Source organism: Bombina bombina, chromosome 2 (assembly GCF_027579735.1).
Source record: "Bombina bombina isolate aBomBom1 chromosome 2, aBomBom1.pri, whole genome shotgun sequence".
Taxonomy (NCBI): domain Eukaryota; kingdom Metazoa; phylum Chordata; class Amphibia; order Anura; family Bombinatoridae; genus Bombina; species Bombina bombina.
Window position 1 is genome coordinate 991,335,912 of NC_069500.1, and position 22,092 is coordinate 991,358,003.

At 37.7% G+C, this 22,092-nt stretch overlaps 1 protein-coding gene across 2 annotated transcripts in view; it reads right to left on the reverse strand.

Annotated features, from left to right (window-relative positions):
* LEF1 (lymphoid enhancer binding factor 1) overlaps positions 1-22,092 on the reverse strand; it is a 175,525-nt gene that overhangs the window by 49,743 nt on the left and 103,690 nt on the right. For both annotated transcript variants that reach the window (XM_053703528.1, XM_053703527.1), the window contains 2 exons: positions 18,789-18,896; positions 3,006-3,054 (listed from right to left, as the gene is read on the reverse strand). In XM_053703528.1, the coding sequence (XP_053559503.1) occupies positions 3,006-3,054; positions 18,789-18,896 (157 nt within the window). The remainder of the gene's footprint in view (positions 1-3,005; positions 3,055-18,788; positions 18,897-22,092) is intronic.

Below are 22,092 nucleotides of genomic sequence, written 5' to 3' on the forward strand. Positions count from 1 at the left end.
CCCTTTAAGGCTTTTATTTGTATTCTTTTTTTATTGAGGATAATAAAATATATAAAAATGAGAAAAGAAAAAAAAAGAATGAGGTACACATGAAGTCACATATGTATACATCCTGTTCAAAAGTCACAGAATCTGTTATTAGCATCATATTAAACATGCACAAGTATACATACAAAAAAAGAAAAAAAAAAGACTCCATTGTTATCTTTCTGCATATTTTTCTACCCCTAACTTTGAATACGTCACTCTTGGACCTTAATCTTGTGGATTCCTTGTGAAAAAGGGGTTATTATTGTTTCTATTATTGTTATTATTCCAAAGCCCTATCTATAACCACCTTAAGGCTTATGAGAATATTAAATAGCACAGAAGAAACTCTGAATTTGTAGCTAACTATAAATAGGTGCAATAAGGCTTTTTCAGCATGGGTGGCACAAGTTAAGTATCGTACAGTATAGCTGACAGTAATGTTGTACCATTGGTGTACTTAAGAGACAGTAAACACCTTAAGATTTTCATATATACAATGTTTAGTTACAGTATGTGTAATGAAACTACTTTGCAATATACTTTTATTATTATTTTGCCCCTTTTTCATGTAATTTATCTCAGAAAATGTAGCAATTTCTGATTCCCAGAACTTACACAATTGATAAATAATTGCATTTAAAAGGGTGTTAATGTGTTTTAAAAATATTAAGACTTGGCTGTTCTATAGCAACACAACAGAAATGTCTTGTAATTACAAGTTGCTTACCGTTCCTTTAATGGTAAAAGATGGGGACTACACATTATAACAATTAAAATAAAATGAGTTTGTAATCATAAGAAAGTTGCAGTGACAGCATGGCATACGCGCCATTTTACCAAATCAGAGGCAAAGCACAGTTCAGCTCCAATAGACTTCCTAAACTGGGAAAAGGTCACTGGGGTTCAAGATAATGATATTATAATTTGTAGGTGTTAATAAATTAAAATACCATTAACTTTGAGATATATATATATATATATATATATATATACTAACTTGTGTATTTATGACATACTTGCCAAAATAAATACTTATTTTTATTAACTATTAAGACTATTAACACTGAATCATATATTTGTATCATGTATATAATTTCATGTGTTTTTTTTTTTATATATTTGCTCTCCACTTAGTAATACCAGCTCATGCAAATGAGCGCTGGTATTAAAAGTTAGGTGCAATGCGAACGCGACCTCACGTTTGCATTGCATGGAAGTATTGCGCTCATGAGAGAGTGCTAACATAGGCCTCTAGTTATTAGGGTCTGGCGGACCTGATCCGACACTGTGGATCAGGTCCGCCAGACCTTGCTGAATACGGCGAGCAATACGCTCGCCGTATTCAGCATTGCACCAACAATTCACAAGAGCTGCTGGTGCAACGCCACCCCCTGCAGACTTGCGGCCGCCAGCAGGGGGTGTCAATCAACCCAATCGTACTTGATCGGGTTGTATTGTGGTGATTCCTGTCCACCTGCTCAGAGCAGGCGGACAGGTTATGGAGCAGCAGTCTTTGTGACCGCTGCTTCATAACTGCTGTTTCTGGCGAGTCTGAAGGCTCGCCAGAAACACGAGGCATCAAGCTCCAATCGGAGCTTGATACATATGCCCCATAGGCTCCAATGGGAGCCTCGTTCTGATGCCGTCATACATGGCATGAGAACCTAGCGCAGTGAAGGAGGTAAGTCGTGCAGCGATGGGCAGCTGATTTAAATATATATGTATATGAATATATACATATATATTTATATTTTCATAATAACACATAAATATATATGTTTTTAAGCATATACATATATATTTATATTTTCATAATAACACATAAATATATATGTTTTTTAAGCATATACATATATATTTATATTTTCATAATAACACATAAATATATATGTTTTTTAAGCATATACATACATATTTATATTTTCATAATAACACATAAATATATATGTTTTTTAAGCATATACATATATATTTATATTTTCATAATAACACATAAATATATATGTTTTTTAAGCATATACATATATATTTATATTTTCATAATAACACATAAATATATATGTTTTTAAGCATATACATATATATTTATATTTTCATAATAACACATAAATATATATGTTTTTTAAGCATATACATATATATTTATATTTTCATAATAACACATAAATATATATGTTTTTTAAGCATATACATATATATTTATATTTTCATAATAACACATAAATATATATGTTTTTTAAGCATATACATATATATTTATATTTTCATAATAACACATAAATATATATGTTTTTTAAGCATATACATATATATTTATATTTTCATAATAACACATAAATATATATGTTTTTAAGCATATACATATATATTTAAAGAGAACATACAGTTCCCAAAGACCACTATGTAAAGGCACTTTTCAGTGCCGTATTTTTCTAACACCCCATATCCGCACACTATAACCCCTAAAAACTGCTTAATTCCGTTTAAAAAAAAAAAAATTAAAGTAAACTCACATGTTATTTTGGGGGCAATTGGTCTGACCTCTAGTTAATTTTTTTTTTTGTTCTAATTGCTACCATGAGCTTGAGGTACCAATAACTAAATACTTGTAATGGCTGGATATTTATCGTGCACCCATAAACGGACGAATTTGCACTACACTTGTACTCTAGCCCAGAATGATAGTGACTGTTAAATATATATTTTAGACCCCCATGACTCTTATATTACATACCCTGCAGCAGCGCTAAGTTTAAAGCTTTTTTTCCCCTTAAAATGACAAAGTAGGTGGTGCAGGTAATCACAAGCCATACTCCCCGCTCACTGACAAAAAGTTGCCCGCACTCATATAACAGTGGCTGCGGGGGAGTTAGAAAAACAGGGCTCACGGGGATCGATGAGAGGTTTAATTTAAATGAATAATGGTATTTTCCACACACAAAAAAAAATAGATTTTCAGCAAAAAGCAAACAAACCTGATGTAGATTCTTGAAGTTTTTCTCTCTTTCTCTTCTTTTTTTTACCCTGCAATACACAAGGTCACCATGTTAGAAGCATCCTAGATAAAAAACATAATTTATGCTTACCTGATAAATTCCTTTCTTCTGTTGTGTGATCAGTCCACGGGTCATCATTACTTCTGGGATATTATCTGCTCCCCTACAGGAAGTGCAAGAGGATTCACCCAGCAGAGTTGCTATATAGCTCCTCCCCTCTACGTCACCTCCAGTCATTCGACCAAAGACCAACGAGAAAGGAGAAACCAAGGGTGTAGTGGTGACTGAATTATAATTTAAAAAATATGTACCTGCCTTAAAAAACAGGGCGGGCCGTGGACTGATCACACAACAGAAGAAAGGAATTTATCAGGTAAGCATAAATTATGTTTTATTCTGTTATGTGTGATCAGTCCACGGGTCATCATTACTTCTGGGATACCAATACCAAAGCAAAAGTACACGGATGACGGGAGGGATAGGCAGGCTCATTATACAGAAGGAACCACTGCCTGAAGAACCTTTCTCCCAAAAATAGCCTCCGAAGAAGCAAAAGTGTCAAATTTGTAAAATTTGGAAAAAGTATGAAGCGAAGACCAAGTTGCAGCCTTGCAAATCTGTTCAACAGAGGCCTCATTCTTAAAGGCCCAAGTGGAAGCCACAGCTCTAGTGGAATGAGCTGTAATACTTTCAGGAGGCTGCTGTCCAGCAGTCTCATAGGCTAAACGTATTATGCTACGAAGCCAAAAAGAGAGAGAGGTAGCAGAAGCTTTTTGACCTCTCCTCTGTCCAGAATAAACGACAAACAGGGAAGAAGTTTGGCGAAAATCTTTAGTTGCCTGCAAATAGAACTTGAGGGCACGAACTACATCCAGATTGTGTAGAAGACGTTCCTTCTTTGAAGAAGGATTTGGACACAAGGATGGAACAACAATCTCTTGATTGATATTCCTGTTAGTGACTACCTTAGGTAAGAACCCAGGTTTAGTACGCAGAACTACCTTGTCTGAGTGAAAAATCAGATAAGGAGAATCACAATGTAGGGCTGATAACTCAGAGACTCTTCGAGCCGAGGAAATAGCCATTAAAAAGAGAACTTTCCAAGATAACAATTTTATATCAATGGAATGAAGGGGTTCAAACGGAACACCCTGTAAAACGTTAAGAACTAAGTTTAAACTCCATGGCGGAGCAACAGCTTTAAACACAGGCTTGATCCTAGCTAAAGCCTGACAAAAGGCCTGGATGTCTGAATTTTCTGACAGACGCCTGTGTAACAAGATGGACAGAGCTGAGATCTGTCCCTTTAAAGAGCTAGCCGATAAACCCTTTTCTAAACCTTCTTGTAGAAAAGACAATATCCTAGGAATCCTAACCTTACTCCAGGAGTAATCTTTGGATTCACACCAGTATAGGTATTTACGCCATATTTTATGGTAAATCTTTCTGGTAACAGGCTTCCTAGCCTGTATCAGGGTATCAATAACCGACTCAGAAAAACCACGTTTTGATAAAATCAAGCGTTCAATTTCCAAGCAGTCAGCTTCAGAGAAGTTAGACTTTGATGTTTGAATGGACCCTGAATCAGAAGGTCCTGTCTTAGAGGTAGAGACCAAGGCGGACAGGATGACATGTCCACTAGATCTGCATACCAAGTCCTGCGCGGCCATGCAGGCGCTATTAGAATCACTGATGCTCTCTCCTGTTTGATTTTGGCAATCAATCGAGGAAGCAGTGGGAAGGGTGGAAACACATAAGCCATCCTGAAGTTCCAAGGTGCTGTCAAAGCATCTATCAGAACCGCTCCCGGATCCCTGGATCTTGATCCGTAGCGAGGAAGTTTGGCGTTCTGGCGAGACGCCATGAGATCTATCTCTGGTTTGCCCCAACGTTGAAGTATTTGGGCAAAGACCTCCGGATGAAGTTCCCACTCCCCCGGATGAAGAGTCTGGCGACTCAAGAAATCCGCCTCCCAGTTCTCCACTCCCGGGATGTGGATCGCTGACAGGTGGCAAGAGTGAGACTCTGCCCAGCGAATTATCTTTGATACTTCTATCATTGCTAGGGAGCTTCTTGTCCCTCCTTGATGGTTGATGTAAGCTACAGTCGTGATGTTGTCCGACTGAAACCTGATGAACCCCCGAGTCTTTAACTGGGGCCAAGCTAGAAGGGCATTGAGAACTGCTCTCAATTCCAGAATGTTTATTGGCAGGAGACTTTCCTCCTGACTCCATTGTCCCTGAGCCTTCAGAGAATTCCAGACAGCGCCCCAACCTAGAAGGCTGGCGTCTGTTGTTACAATTGTCCAGTCCGGCCTGCTGAACGGCATCCCCCTGGACAGATGTGGCCGAGAAAGCCACCATAGAAGAGAGTTTCTGGTCTCTTGATCCAGATTCAGAGTGGGGGACAAATCTGAGTAATCCCCATTCCACTGACTCAGCATGCACAATTGCAGCGGTCTGAGATGTAGGCGTGCAAAGGGAACTATGTCCATTGCTGCTACCATTAAGCCGATCACCTCCATGCATTGAGCTACTGACGGGAGTTGAATGGAATGAAGGACACGGCATGCATTTAGAAGCTTTGTTAATCTGTCTTCTGTCAGATAAATCTTCATTTCTACAGAATCTATAAGAGTCCCCAAGAATGGAACTCTTGTGAGAGGAAAGAGAGAACTCTTCTTTTCGTTCACTTTCCATCCATGCGACCTTAGAAATGCCAGAACTAACTCTGTATGAGACTTGGCAGTTTGAAAGCTTGAAGCTTGTATCAGAATGTCGTCTAGGTACGGAGCTACCGAAATTCCTCGCGGTCTTAGTACCGCCAGAAGGGCACCCAGAACCTTTGTAAAAATTCTTGGAGCCGTAGCCAATCCGAATGGAAGGGCTACAAACTGGTAATGCCTGTTTAAGAAGGCAAACCTTAGATACCGGTAATGATCCTTGTGAATCGGTATGTGAAGGTAAGCATCCTTTAAATCCACTGTGGTCATGTACTGACCCTCTTGGATCATGGGTAAGATTGTCCGAATAGTTTCCATTTTGAACGATGGAACTCTTAGGAATTTGTTTAGGATCTTTAAATCCAAGATTGGCCTGAAAGTTCCCTCTTTTTTGGGAACCACAAACAGGTTTGAGTAAAACCCTTGTCCTTGTTCCGACCGCGGAACCGGATGGATCACTCCCATTAATAATAGATCTTGTACACAGCGTAGAAACGCGTCCTTCTTTATTTGGTTTGTTGACAACCTTACAATCACAAAGAAGGCAGGATCCAGCTTTTGTATATAATAAAATCCAAATTTTATTCAGTATAATTTAAAACGCCAAACAGGCTATAGAAACAGCACAAACAAAGTAGGAGTGTGAGCGTGACACCAGGGCTTACATGTTTCGGCCAACAGCCGTAATCATAGCGATAGGTGCCATGCAGGTGAGTGCATACTTAAAAAGGTAGTAGTAAATTGTGATTGGACAAAATACAAATTAAAAAACGCCCACACTTCACAGGTAGAAAAGGGAGTTAACCCTTACTTCCCTAACTGTGGAACAACACGTGTAGATACATAGACAGGTTAATATGTGTACAGAGTTATGGTATAAAATTCAAGACATCATTAGTGCATGATATACATGTTGGAGAAAATAGATACAAATAAAGATGAAAATAAAAATGAAAATAAAAATAAAAATAAAAGTTCTGACCATACAAACCGACAGAATGCTATATAGATGTACAAGACTAAACATAAATAGAATGCTGCACTAGATGTACTATACTTCAAATTATGGTGCAAAAATGTATAGAATATAAAATATTTAATATATTTAGCTTATAATGCTTGACACTTCTAATACACAATATTGTATAGTATAGTTTAGCCCCTGCCTACCTAATCTTAGTATAGTGATAGAATGTGTACTATGTAGACAATGCACCTAAATTTATATAGTGGTGCTTGCGGCTAGGTGTAATACTATATAGACTTAATGAATAATGTATAACAGGATAAGAGGGAAGGGGGAGAAGAAAGAGAAGGATGTAATAAAGGATGAAAAGAGAATGCATAATGTATAATTCAATAGTAATGAAAGTATGAAGGAACATATACTAGAATAGTAAAATGTAAGCAAATTACATTGTGTGAAAGTGTGTATAATAGTTAGATATATATAGATATATATATGCCCAAAAACGTACGAGGAGATACGATTTATATTGGAAAAACATAAGAGCAATGTATATATATTCATAACCTTAATGGGTAATACATAGACCATGGTATGTCCTGAGAGTAGATGATAGTTCTTAAAGAGTAGATGGGAACACAGGGGCACAGGATATGCTACTTTTGAATCAGGTTTTTCCAATGGGTCCACCTCTGCAGGGTATAGGGGGGACACCACACAACAGCCAAGAGAGATACCCTGTACGGGGCAACCGCACACAGACCAAATACAAATAAATAGTGTGGTAAACCTATCTTCAACTATACTGACTAATGATCAAATTGATGTACTCTCTCTGGGTTTAGGTTTTGCACCTACTACAAGTTTCGACATCTTCCAAACACTCATTGATATCAATAAATTTGTAAGGAATATCACACTTAAGAAACATTTTTCAGACATTTCATATGAGATTAGCAACTCTGAATCAACTAGCGTTCACACTACAACATGTACTGGTATAAACACATTTTCCGAAGTCTGTGATCTTATATCTCTACAAAATTTAGCCATAGAGAGTAATAGTGCATCTGGAACACTGAATAGGGCTTTTTCATTTAAAAACAAATCTACCTTCTACCCAATACAAAACAGAGGGCCAATAATAGAGACATTTCACGCACGTGTAGAGGCTGACCTACAGAAACTAAAAGAGACTATAGACAGTACAACAAATAACCTGACTAAAAGACAATCTCAAGCACTCAGGTCACTACAACAACAACCTAATCTAGTGATTAGACCATCAGATAAGGGCGGTACTATTGTAGTCCTTGATAGGAAGGATTATGTATCAGAAGCTCTCAGACAGCTAAGTAATCCTTCAGACTACTCACTCTTACCCAGAAATCCAACTAATGAGTATAAGAAACTCCTATGTGGTATCCTAGATGATGGTATTGAACATGGTTTTTTGGATGAAAATACAGCTGACTATCTTTATGTAAAATATCCTAGGATCCCAGTCTTCCATATGTTCCCTAAGGTCCATAAATCATTAATTGATGTAAAGGGCCGACCAATAGTCAGTGGTATTGATTCCTTATTTGAAAGATTGTCCCAGTGGCTTGATGCTATTTTACAACCTCTGGTTAACCAACTACCCTCATATACCAGGGATTCAAAGCATGTACTCAATTTGCTAAGGGATACAAATTGGCAAAAAAATTATCACTGGCTTTCAGTGGATGTAGTCTCATTATATTCCAGAATTCCACATAATAAAGGCATTGAGGCAGTTAGGTACTTTTTGATCACACATACAGAATACACACCTGCCTTTCAAGACTATGTTTTGAGAATCCTGGAATTTCTTTTGACTCACAATTTTTTCACCTTTGAAGGGCGATACTATGTTCAGAGATGTGGAACGGCCATGGGGGCGAAATACGCCCCCTCCTATGCAAATCTATTTCTTGGCAAATGGGAGCTAGACAACATCTTTGACCACAGTAACCCATACAGATCACATATTTGTTTTTTTAAACGCTACATAGATGACCTTCTTTTCATTTGGTCAGGGTCACCTGCAGATATAGTATCCTTCATGGAAATGATTAATAATAATGATCTAAACTTAAATTTTACTTATGTCACAGACACAAAGTCTATCAGTTACTTAGATCTATGCCTTACAGGAGAAAGTAGCGGACACATTACCTCTAAAGTATATCGTAAGCCCATCTCTGGCAATACCCTCCTGCACGCTTCCAGCTGTCACCCCAAAAACACATCATATGCTGTTGCAAAGGGCCAATTTTCTAGGCTAAAGAGGAACTGCAGCAATACCGTAGATTATGTGCGGGAGGCTGATTGCCTTGAGAAGAGGCTTAAAGAAAGAAAATATACACGCAGACATATCAAACAAGCGAGATCAGCTGTGGACAAGTTAGATAGAGACCAACTTTTGAAAGATAAATCCAAACAAATACATAGCGATTTTCAAGGTGTACACTTTGTGACAACATATAGTACACAATACCCACAGATTTGTAATATAGTTAAGAAACATTTTCCTCTGCTGGCAGCTGATGATAAGCTGATTGACACCGTAAAACAAGGGGTTAGGTGCTCATACAGAAAAAGCCCTACACTAGCGTCCATCCTGTCGCCAACAGAACTCAAACAGACATCACAACCCACTAGTTCATGGTTACAACATTTAGGTATGTTTAAATGTGGCCATAAAAAGTGTAAACCCTGTGACTTTGCTTGGGTCACAAAAGAATTTACTTCTACTACAACTGGTCAGACATATCCTATCAAAACTTGTCTCAACTGCCAAAGTACGGATGTCATATATATTATTATATGCACCTTATGTAACATCCAGTATGTGGGGTTAACCTCAAGGGACATCAATTCACGTATCAGGGAACACTTTTCAACAATCACTAAAGGTACGTCAACCACACCTCTAGTTCAACATTTTGCCACCAAACATAGATGCAGCTTAAATTCTTTTAAATGGCTGGCAATAGAACAAGCCAAAGTCCCAAAAAGGGGTGGCAACTTAGAGAATATACTTGCTAAAAGAGAAGTATATTGGATCTATACGTTAAAAACCAGACTTCCATTAGGATTAAACTCCAGATATGATTTGATCAACTTTTGGGAATAGTTACATCAGTAAGCCCTGCCGTTATGTACACCATGCCTCATATACTACAGAGTATAACACACTATACCCTACATCCAACTACCATTCTGTGCAATTATTGATATTATTATATTAAGGGTTTGTATACCTCTTATTTTACTGTTGCCCTATAGATGGAGTAGTACATATGTATACATCTACTCTTTAAGAACTATCATCTACTCTCAGGACATACCATGGTCTATGTATTACCCATTAAGGTTATGAATATATATACATTGCTCTTATGTTTTTCCAATATAAATCGTATCTCCTCGTACGTTTTTGGGCATATATATATCTATATATATCTAACTATTATACACACTTTCACACAATGTAATTTGCTTACATTTTACTATTCTAGTATATGTTCCTTCATACTTTCATTACTATTGAATTATACATTATGCATTCTCTTTTCATCCTTTATTACATCCTTCTCTTTCTTCTCCCCCTTCCCTCTTATCCTGTTATACATTATTCATTAAGTCTATATAGTATTACACCTAGCCGCAAGCACCACTATATAAATTTAGGTGCATTGTCTACATAGTACACATTCTATCACTATACTAAGATTAGGTAGGCAGGGGCTAAACTATACTATACAATATTGTGTATTAGAAGTGTCAAGCATTATAAGCTAAATATATTAAATATTTTATATTCTATACATTTTTGCACCATAATTTGAAGTATAGTACATCTAGTGCAGCATTCTATTTATGTTTAGTCTTGTACATCTATATAGCATTCTGTCGGTTTGTATGGTCAGAACTTTTATTTTTATTTTTATTTTCATTTTTATTTTCATCTTTATTTGTATCTATTTTCTCCAACATGTATATCATGCACTAATGATGTCTTGAATTTTATACCATAACTCTGTACACATATTAACCTGTCTATGTATCTACACGTGTTGTTCCACAGTTAGGGAAGTAAGGGTTAACTCCCTTTTCTACCTGTGAAGTGTGGGCGTTTTTTAATTTGTATTTTGTCCAATCACAATTTACTACTACCTTTTTAAGTATGCACTCACCTGCATGGCACCTATCGCTATGATTACGGCTGTTGGCCGAAACATGTAAGCCCTGGTGTCACGCTCACACTCCTACTTTGTTTGTGCTGTTTCTATAGCCTGTTTGGCGTTTTAAATTATACTGAATAAAATTTGGATTTTATTATATACAAAAGCTGGATCCTGCCTTCTTTGTGATTGTACGTATCTACACCAGCTTGGGATCCGCTTTAGCCCCTGTTCATCTGTATCCAGTTGTAAACCCTGGTGAAGACAGAGAGCACCGCCCCCCGACCGGCGAACCCTGTGACGTCACGTTCGACGCTGAATGTCCGTATGGCAAGCTAGAAGCGCTGCCGGAGTTTCATGTGAGTGCCGTTTACTTGGAGCTATCAGCCCACCGACAAAGTTTCGGTTTGACCACGGAGGTCCTTCGGCATATCCAGAGCCTCTATATGGTAAAGATTACACAGCCAAGTCGCAACTACAGGGGCGGCAGAGCTCATTTGGGGTAAGTCCCGGGAACAACTAAATAGACTGTTACATATGTTTGTCTGCAGAAGAATTGCATATTTGAAGAGCTGTTCTCATTCTTCTTTATTTCTTACCTTGTTGACAACCTTGACAGATGAAATCTCCCTCTTGGGGGAGAGAATTTGAAGTCTAGAAGGTATCCCTGAGATATGATCTCTAGCGCCCAGGGATCCTGGACATCTCTTGCCCAAGCCTGGGCGAAGAGAGAGAGTCTGCCCCCCACTAAATCCGGTCCCGGATCGGGGGCCCTCGGTTCATGCTGTCTTTGGGGCAGCAGCAGGTTTACTGGTCTGCTTGCCCTTGTTCCAGGACTGGTTAGGCTTCCAGCCTTGTCTGTAACGAGCAACAGCTCCTCCCTGTTTTGGTGCAGTGGAAGTTGGCGCTGCTCCTGCTTTGAAATTCCGAAAGGGACGAAAATTAGACTGTCTAGCCTTAGCTTTGGCTTTGTCTTGAGGTAGAGCGTGGCCCTTACCTCCTGTAATGTCAGCAATAATTTCTTTCAAACCGGGCCCAAATAAAGTTTGCCCCTTGAAAGGTATATTAAGCAATTTGGACTTAGAAGTTACATCAGCCGACCAGGATTTTAGCCACAGCGCCCTGCGTGCCTGAATGGCGAATCCTGAATTCTTAGCCGTAAGTTTGGTTAAATGTACTACGGCCTCCGAAATGAATGAATTAGCTAGTTTAAGGACTTTAAGCCTGTCCGTAATGTCGTCCAGCGTAGCTGAACTAAGGTTCTCTTCCAGAGACTCAATCCAAAATGCTGCCGCAGCCGTGATCGGCGCGATGCATGCAAGGGGTTGTAATATAAAACCTTGTTGAACAAACATTTTCTTAAGGTAACCCTCTAATTTTTTATCCATAGGATCTGAAAAGGCACAGCTATCCTCCACCGGGATAGTGGTACGCTTAGCTAAAGTAGAAACTGCTCCCTCCACCTTAGGGACCGTTTGCCATAAGTCCCGTGTGGTGGCGTCTATTGGAAACATCTTTCTAAATATTGGAGGGGGTGAGAACGGCACACCGGGTCTATCCCACTCCTTAGTAACAATTTCAGTTAATCTCTTAGGTATAGGAAAAACGTCAGTACTCGCCGGTACCGCAAAGTATTTATCCAACCTACACATTTTCTCTGGTATTGCAACAGCGTTACAATCGTTGAGAGCTGCTAAGACCTCCCCTAGTAATACACGGAGGTTTTCCAATTTAAATTTAAAATTTGAAATATCTGAATCCAATCTGTTTGGATCAGAACCGTCACCCACAGAATGAAGCTCTCCGTCCTCATGCTCTGCAAGCTGTGACGCAGTATCAGACATGGCCCTAGAATTATCAGCGCACTCTGTTCTCACCCCAGAGTGATCACGCTTGCCTCTTAGTTCTGGTAATTTAGCCAAAACTTCGGTCATAACAGTAGCCATATCTTGTAATGTTATCTGTAATGGCTGCCCAGATGTACTAGGCGCCATAATATCACGCACCTCCCGGGTGGGAGATGCAGGTACTGACACGTGAGGCGAGTTAGTCGGCATAACTCTCCCCTCGCTATTTGGTGAAATTTGTTCAATTTGTACAGATTGGCTTTTATTTAAGGTAGCATCAATACAGTTAGTACATAAATTTCTATTGGGCTCCACCTTGGCATTGGAACAAATGACACAGGTATCTTCCTCTGAATCAGACATGTTTAACACACTGGCAATAAACATGCAACTCGGTTACAATGTTATTTAATAAAACGTACTGTGCCTCAAGAAGCACTAAACGATTAAATGACAGATGAAATAATGAACTGAAAAACAGTTATAGCATCACTCTTAACAACAACACAACTTTTTAGCAAAGGTTTGTTCCCATTAGTAAAATAACACTAATTAAATTTTAAACATAAAAATTACAGAGCAACGTTTTAAATCACAGTCACTATATAAGTCTCACAGCTCTGCTGAGAGAATCTACTTCCCTTCAAAGAAGTTTGAAGACCCCTGAGTTCTGTTAGAGATGAACCGGATCATGCAGAAAAACTGACTGGAAATTTTTGATGCGTAGCAAAGAGCGCCAAAAACGGCCCCTCCCTCTCACACACAGCAGTGAGAGAGAAACGAAACTGTCATAATTAACACAAGCAAACTGCCAAGTGGAAAAATAATGCCCAAATACTTATTCACTCAGTACCTCATTAATGCAAACGATTCTACATTCCAGCAAAAACGTTTAACATGAAAAATACCTAATAAAAAGGTTTAATGTACTTTTACAGAGTAATTCCGGTGAAATACCATCCCCAGAATACTAAAGTGTAGAGTATACATACATGTTCATTATAACGGTATGGCAGGATTTTTTCATCAATTCCATTCAGAAAATAAAAACTGCTACATACCTCAATGCAGATTCAACTGCCCGCTGTCCCCTGATCTGAAGTTTTTACCTCCCTCAGATGGCCGAGAAACAGCAATATGATCTTAACTACTCCGGTTAAAATCATAAGAAAAACTCTGGTAGATTCTTCTTCAAACTCTGCCAGAGGGGTAATAACACGCTCCGGTGCTATTGTAAAATAACAAACTTTTGATTGAAGTTCTAAAAACTAAGTATAATCACCATAGTCCTCTCACACCTCCTATCTAGTCTTTGGGTGCAAGAGAATGACTGGAGGTGACGTAGAGGGGAGGAGCTATATAGCAACTCTGCTGGGTGAATCCTCTTGCACTTCCTGTAGGGGAGCAGATAATATCCCAGAAGTAATGATGACCCGTGGACTGATCACACATAACAGAAGAAAGACAAAAATTTAAACTTGGGTTCTGTCTAATGCAGCAATTTTATATGGAAACAAACATAGGGGCCTATCTATCAAGCTCCGAAAGGAGCTTGACAGCCCGTGTTTCTGGCGATTCTTCAGACTCGCCAGAAACAGCAGTTATGAAGCAGCGGTCACAAAGACCGCTGCTCCATAACCTGTCGTCCTGCTCTGAGCAGGTGGACAGACATCGCCAGAAATCAACCCGATCGAGTACGATCGGGTTGATTGACACCTCCCTGCTGGCGGCCCATTGGCCGCGAGTCTGCAGGGTTGCGGCGTTGCAGCAGCAGCTCTTGTGAGCTGCTGGTGCAATGCTGAATACGGAGAGCGTATTGCTCTCCGCATTCAGCGAGGTCTGGCGGACCTGATCCACACTGTCGGATCAGGTCCTCCTGACCTAGATAAATAGAGGCCATAGGATGCTGAAAAATATATATTTGTATTGAATTCTAATATATATTGTGTGATTATTTTATATAAAAGGGACATGAGACAATTTTTCTTCTTCCATGATTCAGATAGAACATGCAGTTTTAAACACCTTTCCAATTTACTTATATCATCCATTTTGTTTTGTTCTCTTTTTATCCTTTTTTTTTTTTTTTAAAGTATACATATGTAGGCTCAGACGCTTCTAATTAGTGGCTGCACATATATGCCACTTGGCATTGGCTTTCAGCTAACACCCAGTAGTGCATTGCGTCTCATTCAACAGATAATAGAAGTCATTTGGAAAGTGGTTTAAAATTCTACAATCTATCTAAAAAATGAAAACAAAAATGTGGGTTTGATGTCCCTTTAATGACTAATGATTGAGTTATCACTAGGATACATAAGCTATGATCTCAAGCATTTGATGAAAAAAAAAATCTATTTAACACAAACTAGTAAAAACTGATCAAAATCCCAACAATCAACTTTAAGAGAAAAGAAAAAACAATGATTATATTTTCATATGAGATTCTGTAGATGAATACAAAGACCTATATGTTCTTGTGGTGGTAGCATAAGAACAAAAATGTTTATTAACTTCTACGTAGACATTAGTATCAATGAAAAAGCTTTTAAAGACAAGTGTCTATCAAATAACCATTGTAAACATAGAACAAAAGGTTAGATTTACCCATGTCATGTGATATTGGAACAATTTTATGTTTGTTTCTTTCTTTTTTTTTCTAGCAGTGTCAATAGTCTACACACAATATTATGGTTGTGAGATTGCTGACCAAAATTGTATGTCCAAAATATTATGGACAAAGATCTCATGTATGTCAAGGTCTCACTGCCCATGATGCACTGTGGCTGACGTTGAGCCATGTCAGGAATATGGGTAATAGACAGTGTAAGGTTTGAGTTTATAGTTAAGGATAGAATAAGGGTGATGATAAGGAACAGAGTTAAGCATTAAGATTAGTAATTAGACTATGGTAAGGAATTCAATTTAGGACTATAGTTTAGGATACAACTAGGGTTAGGGCTATGGTTTGGGATAGAATTAGGGTAAAGGCTATTAGAAATTAGACTAAAGTTAAAGGGACAGTTTACTCAAAACATTTCTCCCCTTTAATTTGTTCCCAATGATCCACTTTACCTGCTGGAGTGTATTAAATTGTTTACAAGTAGCTCCTTTACCCTTATATTGGCATTTGAAATTGTTAATTTAGCATGTGGTATCCCCACCTATTCTGAAAGTTTGTGGCCGCGCGTACCAGCTATAGATAAGCTTTGTAAACACAGCCAGCAGAAGAAATAACACTCCCAGTGTGATAAAGCAGAGATAAGGTAATAAAATGTTGATTTTCCATTGTTCTCTCAAAGTATTAGTGATTTTTTTAAGGATAGATATACGATAAAGAAGCAGGTATATGTGCACAATGTGATACAGTAATGAGATCTGATTATACCTACAAGCTCAACCTATTTTATTAGGCTGTGGCTTCAAAACACAAAATCAGAGCTTTAATATACAGAAATAAACCTTAAAAAGCTAATTTTCATACATTTTTTACTCTGCAGTTGGTAAAAAAAGCAATTGTAAACACATTAAGGGAAAAACTATTTTACAGTATACTGTCCCTTTAAGAATTGGGGTTACGGCTCATCCCTTGCAGACCTCTCAGCCATTTAAGGGATTTACAGGCACAAAGGGAATTTTGCATGCCATAGTACCAAAATGTAACTATAGAAAAATCCCTTTCACTACAAGTGTGGCTTTATTCTGATATGGCTGCCCATGATAGAGTGGTGAAGAGTCCTTGGAATTTTTTAAATAAACAATTGTCACCAACTGATATAATTATAATTGAGATAAAAAAGAAAAACAAGATGGTTTATGTTAATAGTGTCCTCAGAGAAAATGTAAGAATTACAGAAACTTTTAAATCTATACATAGAGTAGCCTTGTACAGTGCATACACATTCAGAAAACCAAGACAAAAAAAATGTGAACTCACATATGTGGAACTGTTGGAAGCAATGATGCCACATACAGCCTATAATACAGTAAAAAGTATGTCCTTCAAATGTTACATAAACATGTTTATTGGAATAATGAGTAATACAAATAAAGAACTATTTTATAAGGACTCAGAAATACAGGTGAAGAATGCTGAAGGCAGTAAAGTATATTACTTGTTTCTTCAACACAATTATAATGATGTGTGGGAAACATACAAGTGATTTCTGTCTGGAAGCTTTGTCCACCCAATTAATGGTAACAAAACAAATCACACAAATGACTTAGATTGTTATAGCTCCCCTTAAGCACTCCAGCTTCTCTGTGTTTAATGTCATTATTATAAATAATGATAATAACTGTACCCAATTGGAACCAGCTCCTTTTAAACAAGCCTGTGCATTACAGCAATGGTCAGCAAGTGTTTAGGTTTGGACACCAGCCCAGTTCCCCAGCTGCTGTGCTCTATGATTCAAAGGAATGTGATAGGTTTGCAGTATCTGCACCTTCTTATTTCTGAGGTACGTCTTCACTTTCATTCACTATTGCTTAAAGGGACAGTCTACCATAGAATTGTTATTGTTTTAAAAGATAGATAATCCCTTTATTATTACCCATTCCCCAGTTTTGCATAACCAACACAGTTATATTAATGTACTTTTTACCTCTGTGATTACCTTGTATCTAGGAACCTTCTTCCAGCCCCCTGATCACATGACTGTGACTGTTTATTATCTTTTGTCTTAAATTTAGCATTGTGTTGTGCTAGATCTTAAATAACCCCCTGTGCCTGAACACAGTGTTATCTATATGGCCCACGTGTACTTTCTGTCTCTTTGTGTTGAAAAGAGATTTTAAAAACATGTGATAAGAGGCAGCCCTCAAAGGCTTAGACATTAGCATATGAGCCTACCTATGTTTAGTTTAAACTAAGAATACCAAGAGAAAAAAGCTAATTTGATGATAAAAGTAAATTGGAAAGTTGATTAAAATTAAAAGTCCTATCTGAATAATGAAAGTTTAATTTATACTAGACTGTCCCTTTAACATAAATGAAAGGGGTTTTGCTAATATAGAAAGATTATGGGATCTGAATAAAATTTTATTAAACATGTGACTACAGTCAGCTAATAAACATCATAATAATTAAAACCGGGGGGGGGGGGGGGGGGGGGGTGTTATAACTAGTAATGTATTTTTATGTATGGTAGTCAGAAATGAAATGCATATGAGAGAATTTCAATGCTGAATAGAAGTATTTCTAAAATGCACTTATATTAGCAGAAATAATTCTAGTAAAGGTGAAAAATATTTCAGTTACTGTTCATTGGAGCATAAGTACATATGATCCCTGCATCTCCATTGAAAAGATGTGGTTACTCAGAGAGTCTCTAGTAATCTATACTGTGTTGGTAAAAACTATTTTTCATAATTGTGGACATGCTATAGGCCACCAGTTCTCTGAGCTGCTCCCGTCTTTCAATCAGTGCATTGAAGAAATGTGTATCTAACAAATTCTACACATAGTCAGGAGACACATTTCTAAATTTATATTTGTAAATAATATAATATTAAGCTCCTGGGGGCCATATTGTAGCCCTCCAGTGCATTTATATGGCCTCTCACTTCACGCTGTGTATATGTTAGTTATCAGAACACATCTTGATCATTAATAGCACATATATACAGTAGAATTGTTTTATTGTTTTGATAATAGAATTTCTAAAATGTATTTGCCTAATACAGCTACTCGTTTTAAAAAAGGTGACACCCCGCTCTACAAGTTTAAAAAAAACCTGATATCAAAGGGAAGTGATCGCCATGGGAGTTTAGACTTACATGGTCATTAATGTAATTGCATGGTAATAGAATTAGACAGCCCCCTCCCTCATATATTGTGTTTGCAATGGTTAGCTTGTTGCTATTTACCTTGAGCAATCCAATTCTTCAGGCAGGTACCACAAGACCTGTTAACATAATGTAATACATCCCACCCACATGCAGTAAAACGTGAATACCACCTATAACTAAACTGAAGCAACAAAGTCTGAGAAAACAAGACAGTAAATTACTCACGTAGTTGTCTCTTGCAGACCATCCAGGATATAGCTGCATGTGAAGCTGTCTTTCTTTGCGGGCTAACTCGTAGTATTTGGCCTGTTCTTCACGGGACAGAGCATGCCACTACAAGAAAAGGAATGTGTTAAACTTCCAGTGAATTTCATGAGTAAATAATAAAAACAACTCATAGTTTAAACCCCTTCACCCCCAAACAGTGGGTAAAATCTGTTAACAGTCTCAAAAGTTCATATGTTATTTTAGCCAGCATTCATCTCTTTAGTGAAAAAGCTCTAAATAATAACAAGGGAACTTGTAATATTAGCCCACTACTTGAAAAATTAATTAGAAAAAGGATATGTGGACTTTCTGTGGAAACATATTTGTAACTGTCAAATGATCTTTAAGATGTTTATATTACCCTTCAGATTTAAAAAAACAATCAAGACTATATATATATATATATATATATATATATATATATATACAGTATCTCACAAAAGTGAGTACACCCCTCACCTTTTTGTAAATATTTTATTATATCTTTTAATGTGACAACACTGAAGAAATGACACTTTGCTACAATGTAAAATAGTGAGTGTACAGCCTGTATAACAGTGTAAATTTGTTGTCCCCTCAAAATAACTCAGCACACAGCCATTAATGTCTAAACCGTTGGCAACAAAAGTGAGTACACTCCTAAGTGGAAATGTCCAAATTGGGCCCAAAGTGTCAATATTTTGTGTGGCCACCATTATTTTCCAGCACTGCCTTAACCCTCTTGGGCATGGAGTTTACTAGAAGCTTCACAGGTTGCCAATGGAGTCCTCTTCCACTCCTCCATGATGACATCACGGAGCTGGTGGATGTTAGAGACCTTGCGCTCCCCCACCTTCCGTTTGAGGATGCCCCACAGATGCTCAATAGGGTTTAGGTCTGGAGTCATGCTTGGCCAGTCCATCACCTTTACCCTCAGCTTCTTTAGCAAGGCAGTGGTTGTCTTGGAGGTGTGTTTGGAGTCATTATCATGTTGGAATACTGCCCTGTGGCCCAGTCTCCGAAGGGAGGGGATCATGCTCTGCTTCAGTATGTCACAGTACATGTTGGCATTCATGGTTCCCTCAATGAGCTGTAGCTCCCCAGTGCCGGCTACACTCATGCAGGCCCAGACCATGACACACCCACCACTATGCTTGACTGTAGGCAAGACACACTTGTCTTTGTACTTCTCACCTGGTTGCCGCCACACACGCTTGATACCATCTGAACCAAATAAGTTTATCTTGGTCTCATCGGACCACAGGACATGGTTCCAGTAATCCATGTCCTTAGTCTGCTTGTCTTCAGCAAACTGTTTACAGGCTTTCTTGTGCATCATCTTTAGAAGAGGCTTCCTTCTGGGACGACAGCCATGCAGACCAATTTGATGCAGTAAGCGGCGTATGGTCTGAGCACTGACAGGCTGACCCCCCACAAGTTCAACCTCTGCAGCAATGCTGGCAGCACTCATACATCTATTTCCCAAAGACAACCTCTAGATATAACGCTGAGCACGTGCACTACGCCTTCTTTATGTAGAGAAACAATTCTATTTTTCAGATCATCAGAGAGTTCTTTGCCATGAGGTGCCATGTTGAACTTCCAGTGACCAGTATGAGAGAGTGTAAGAGCGATAACACCAAATTTAACACACCTGCTCCCCATACACACCTGAGACCTTGTAACACTAACAAATCACATGACACTGGGGAGGGAAAATGGCTATTTGGGCCCAATTTGGACATTTCCACTTAGGGATGTACTCACTTTTGTTGCCAACGGTTTAGACATTAATGGCTGTGTGTTGTTATTTTAAGGGGACAGCAAATTTACACTGTTATACAGGCTGTACACTCACTACTTTACATTGTAGCAGTGTAATTTCTTCAGTGTTGTCCCACGAAAAGATATAATAAAATATTTAGAAAAGACTGAGGGGTGTACTCACTTTTGTGAGATAATATATATATATATATATATATATATATATATATATATATATATATATATATATATATATATATATGTGTGTGTGTGTGCACACATTCTAGTATATGAATTAAACAGCATATATTTAACTAATAATACTTGAATGTTTGTACTCCCTAGGAATATATTGCTTCCTGGCTGAAAATTAAAGGGATACACCTTTTGCTTGTATGTAAAATTGAGTTTGTTTTACACTCCCAAGGGAGGCCAGAAAGCAAATTCTGTCACCTGCAAATGCTGCAAATTAAATAATTGGTTTTGGCAATTTGCAGCATTTTTAAACCCTAGATTACTTTGCTATTTTGGCTGTCTAGGGAGTGTGAGACAACTATAATTTTTACTCTAATGTTATTTTAAATAATATTTGTTTTAGGAAAAATTTTAAAAATAATACAATACAAAAACGTTAACATGAAAAAAACACCTAATAGCTTAACTGTTTTACCTAACAAATTAAAAAAATAAACATTACCTATAACCATGTTGTTTGTTAAATGTTCAGCTATATGCATTACTGAACATGTTTTTGTTTTTACATGTATTAATTCATCTTAAACAGAAATCATTTAATTGACCAACTTATGTTTTCTTGTTAAGTATATTGCTGGTTTCACAACGTACACAACATGTCCTGTCAATAGCCATTTACATTTAATAATATATATGGGAAAATTCATTAAGAAGACATAAAACTTAAAACATTTTCTTTCATGATTCAGACAGAACATTTGATTTTAAACAACTTTCCAATTTACTTTTATAAACAAATTTGTTTCATTCTCTTGGTATCCTTTCTTGAAAAGCATACCTATATAGGCATGGGAGCAGCAATGTATTACTGGGAGCTAATCACTGATTAATGGCTGCGCGTAAATGCGTCTTTTCATTGGTTCATCGGATGTGTTCAGCTAGTTCCCATCAGTGCAAAGCTGCTCCTTCAACAAAGGATACCAAGAGAATGAAGAAAATGTGACTATAGAAGTACATTGAGAGTTGTTTAAAATCACATGCTCTATTTAAATCGTGAAAAAAAATGTTGTGTTTCATGTCCCTTTAAGCTGCGTTCGTAGCTTTTCCAGCTATCAAAATTATATTAATATAACCATGTTGGCTGTGCAAAACTAGCAAATGGGTAATAAAGGGATTATCTGTCTTTTTAAACAGTACACATTTTGGAATTGACTGTGCCTTAAAGGGACACTGAATCCACATTTTTTCTTGTGTGATTCAGATAGAGCATGCAATTTTAAGCAACTTTCTATTTTACTCCCATTATCAAATTGTCTTCATTCTC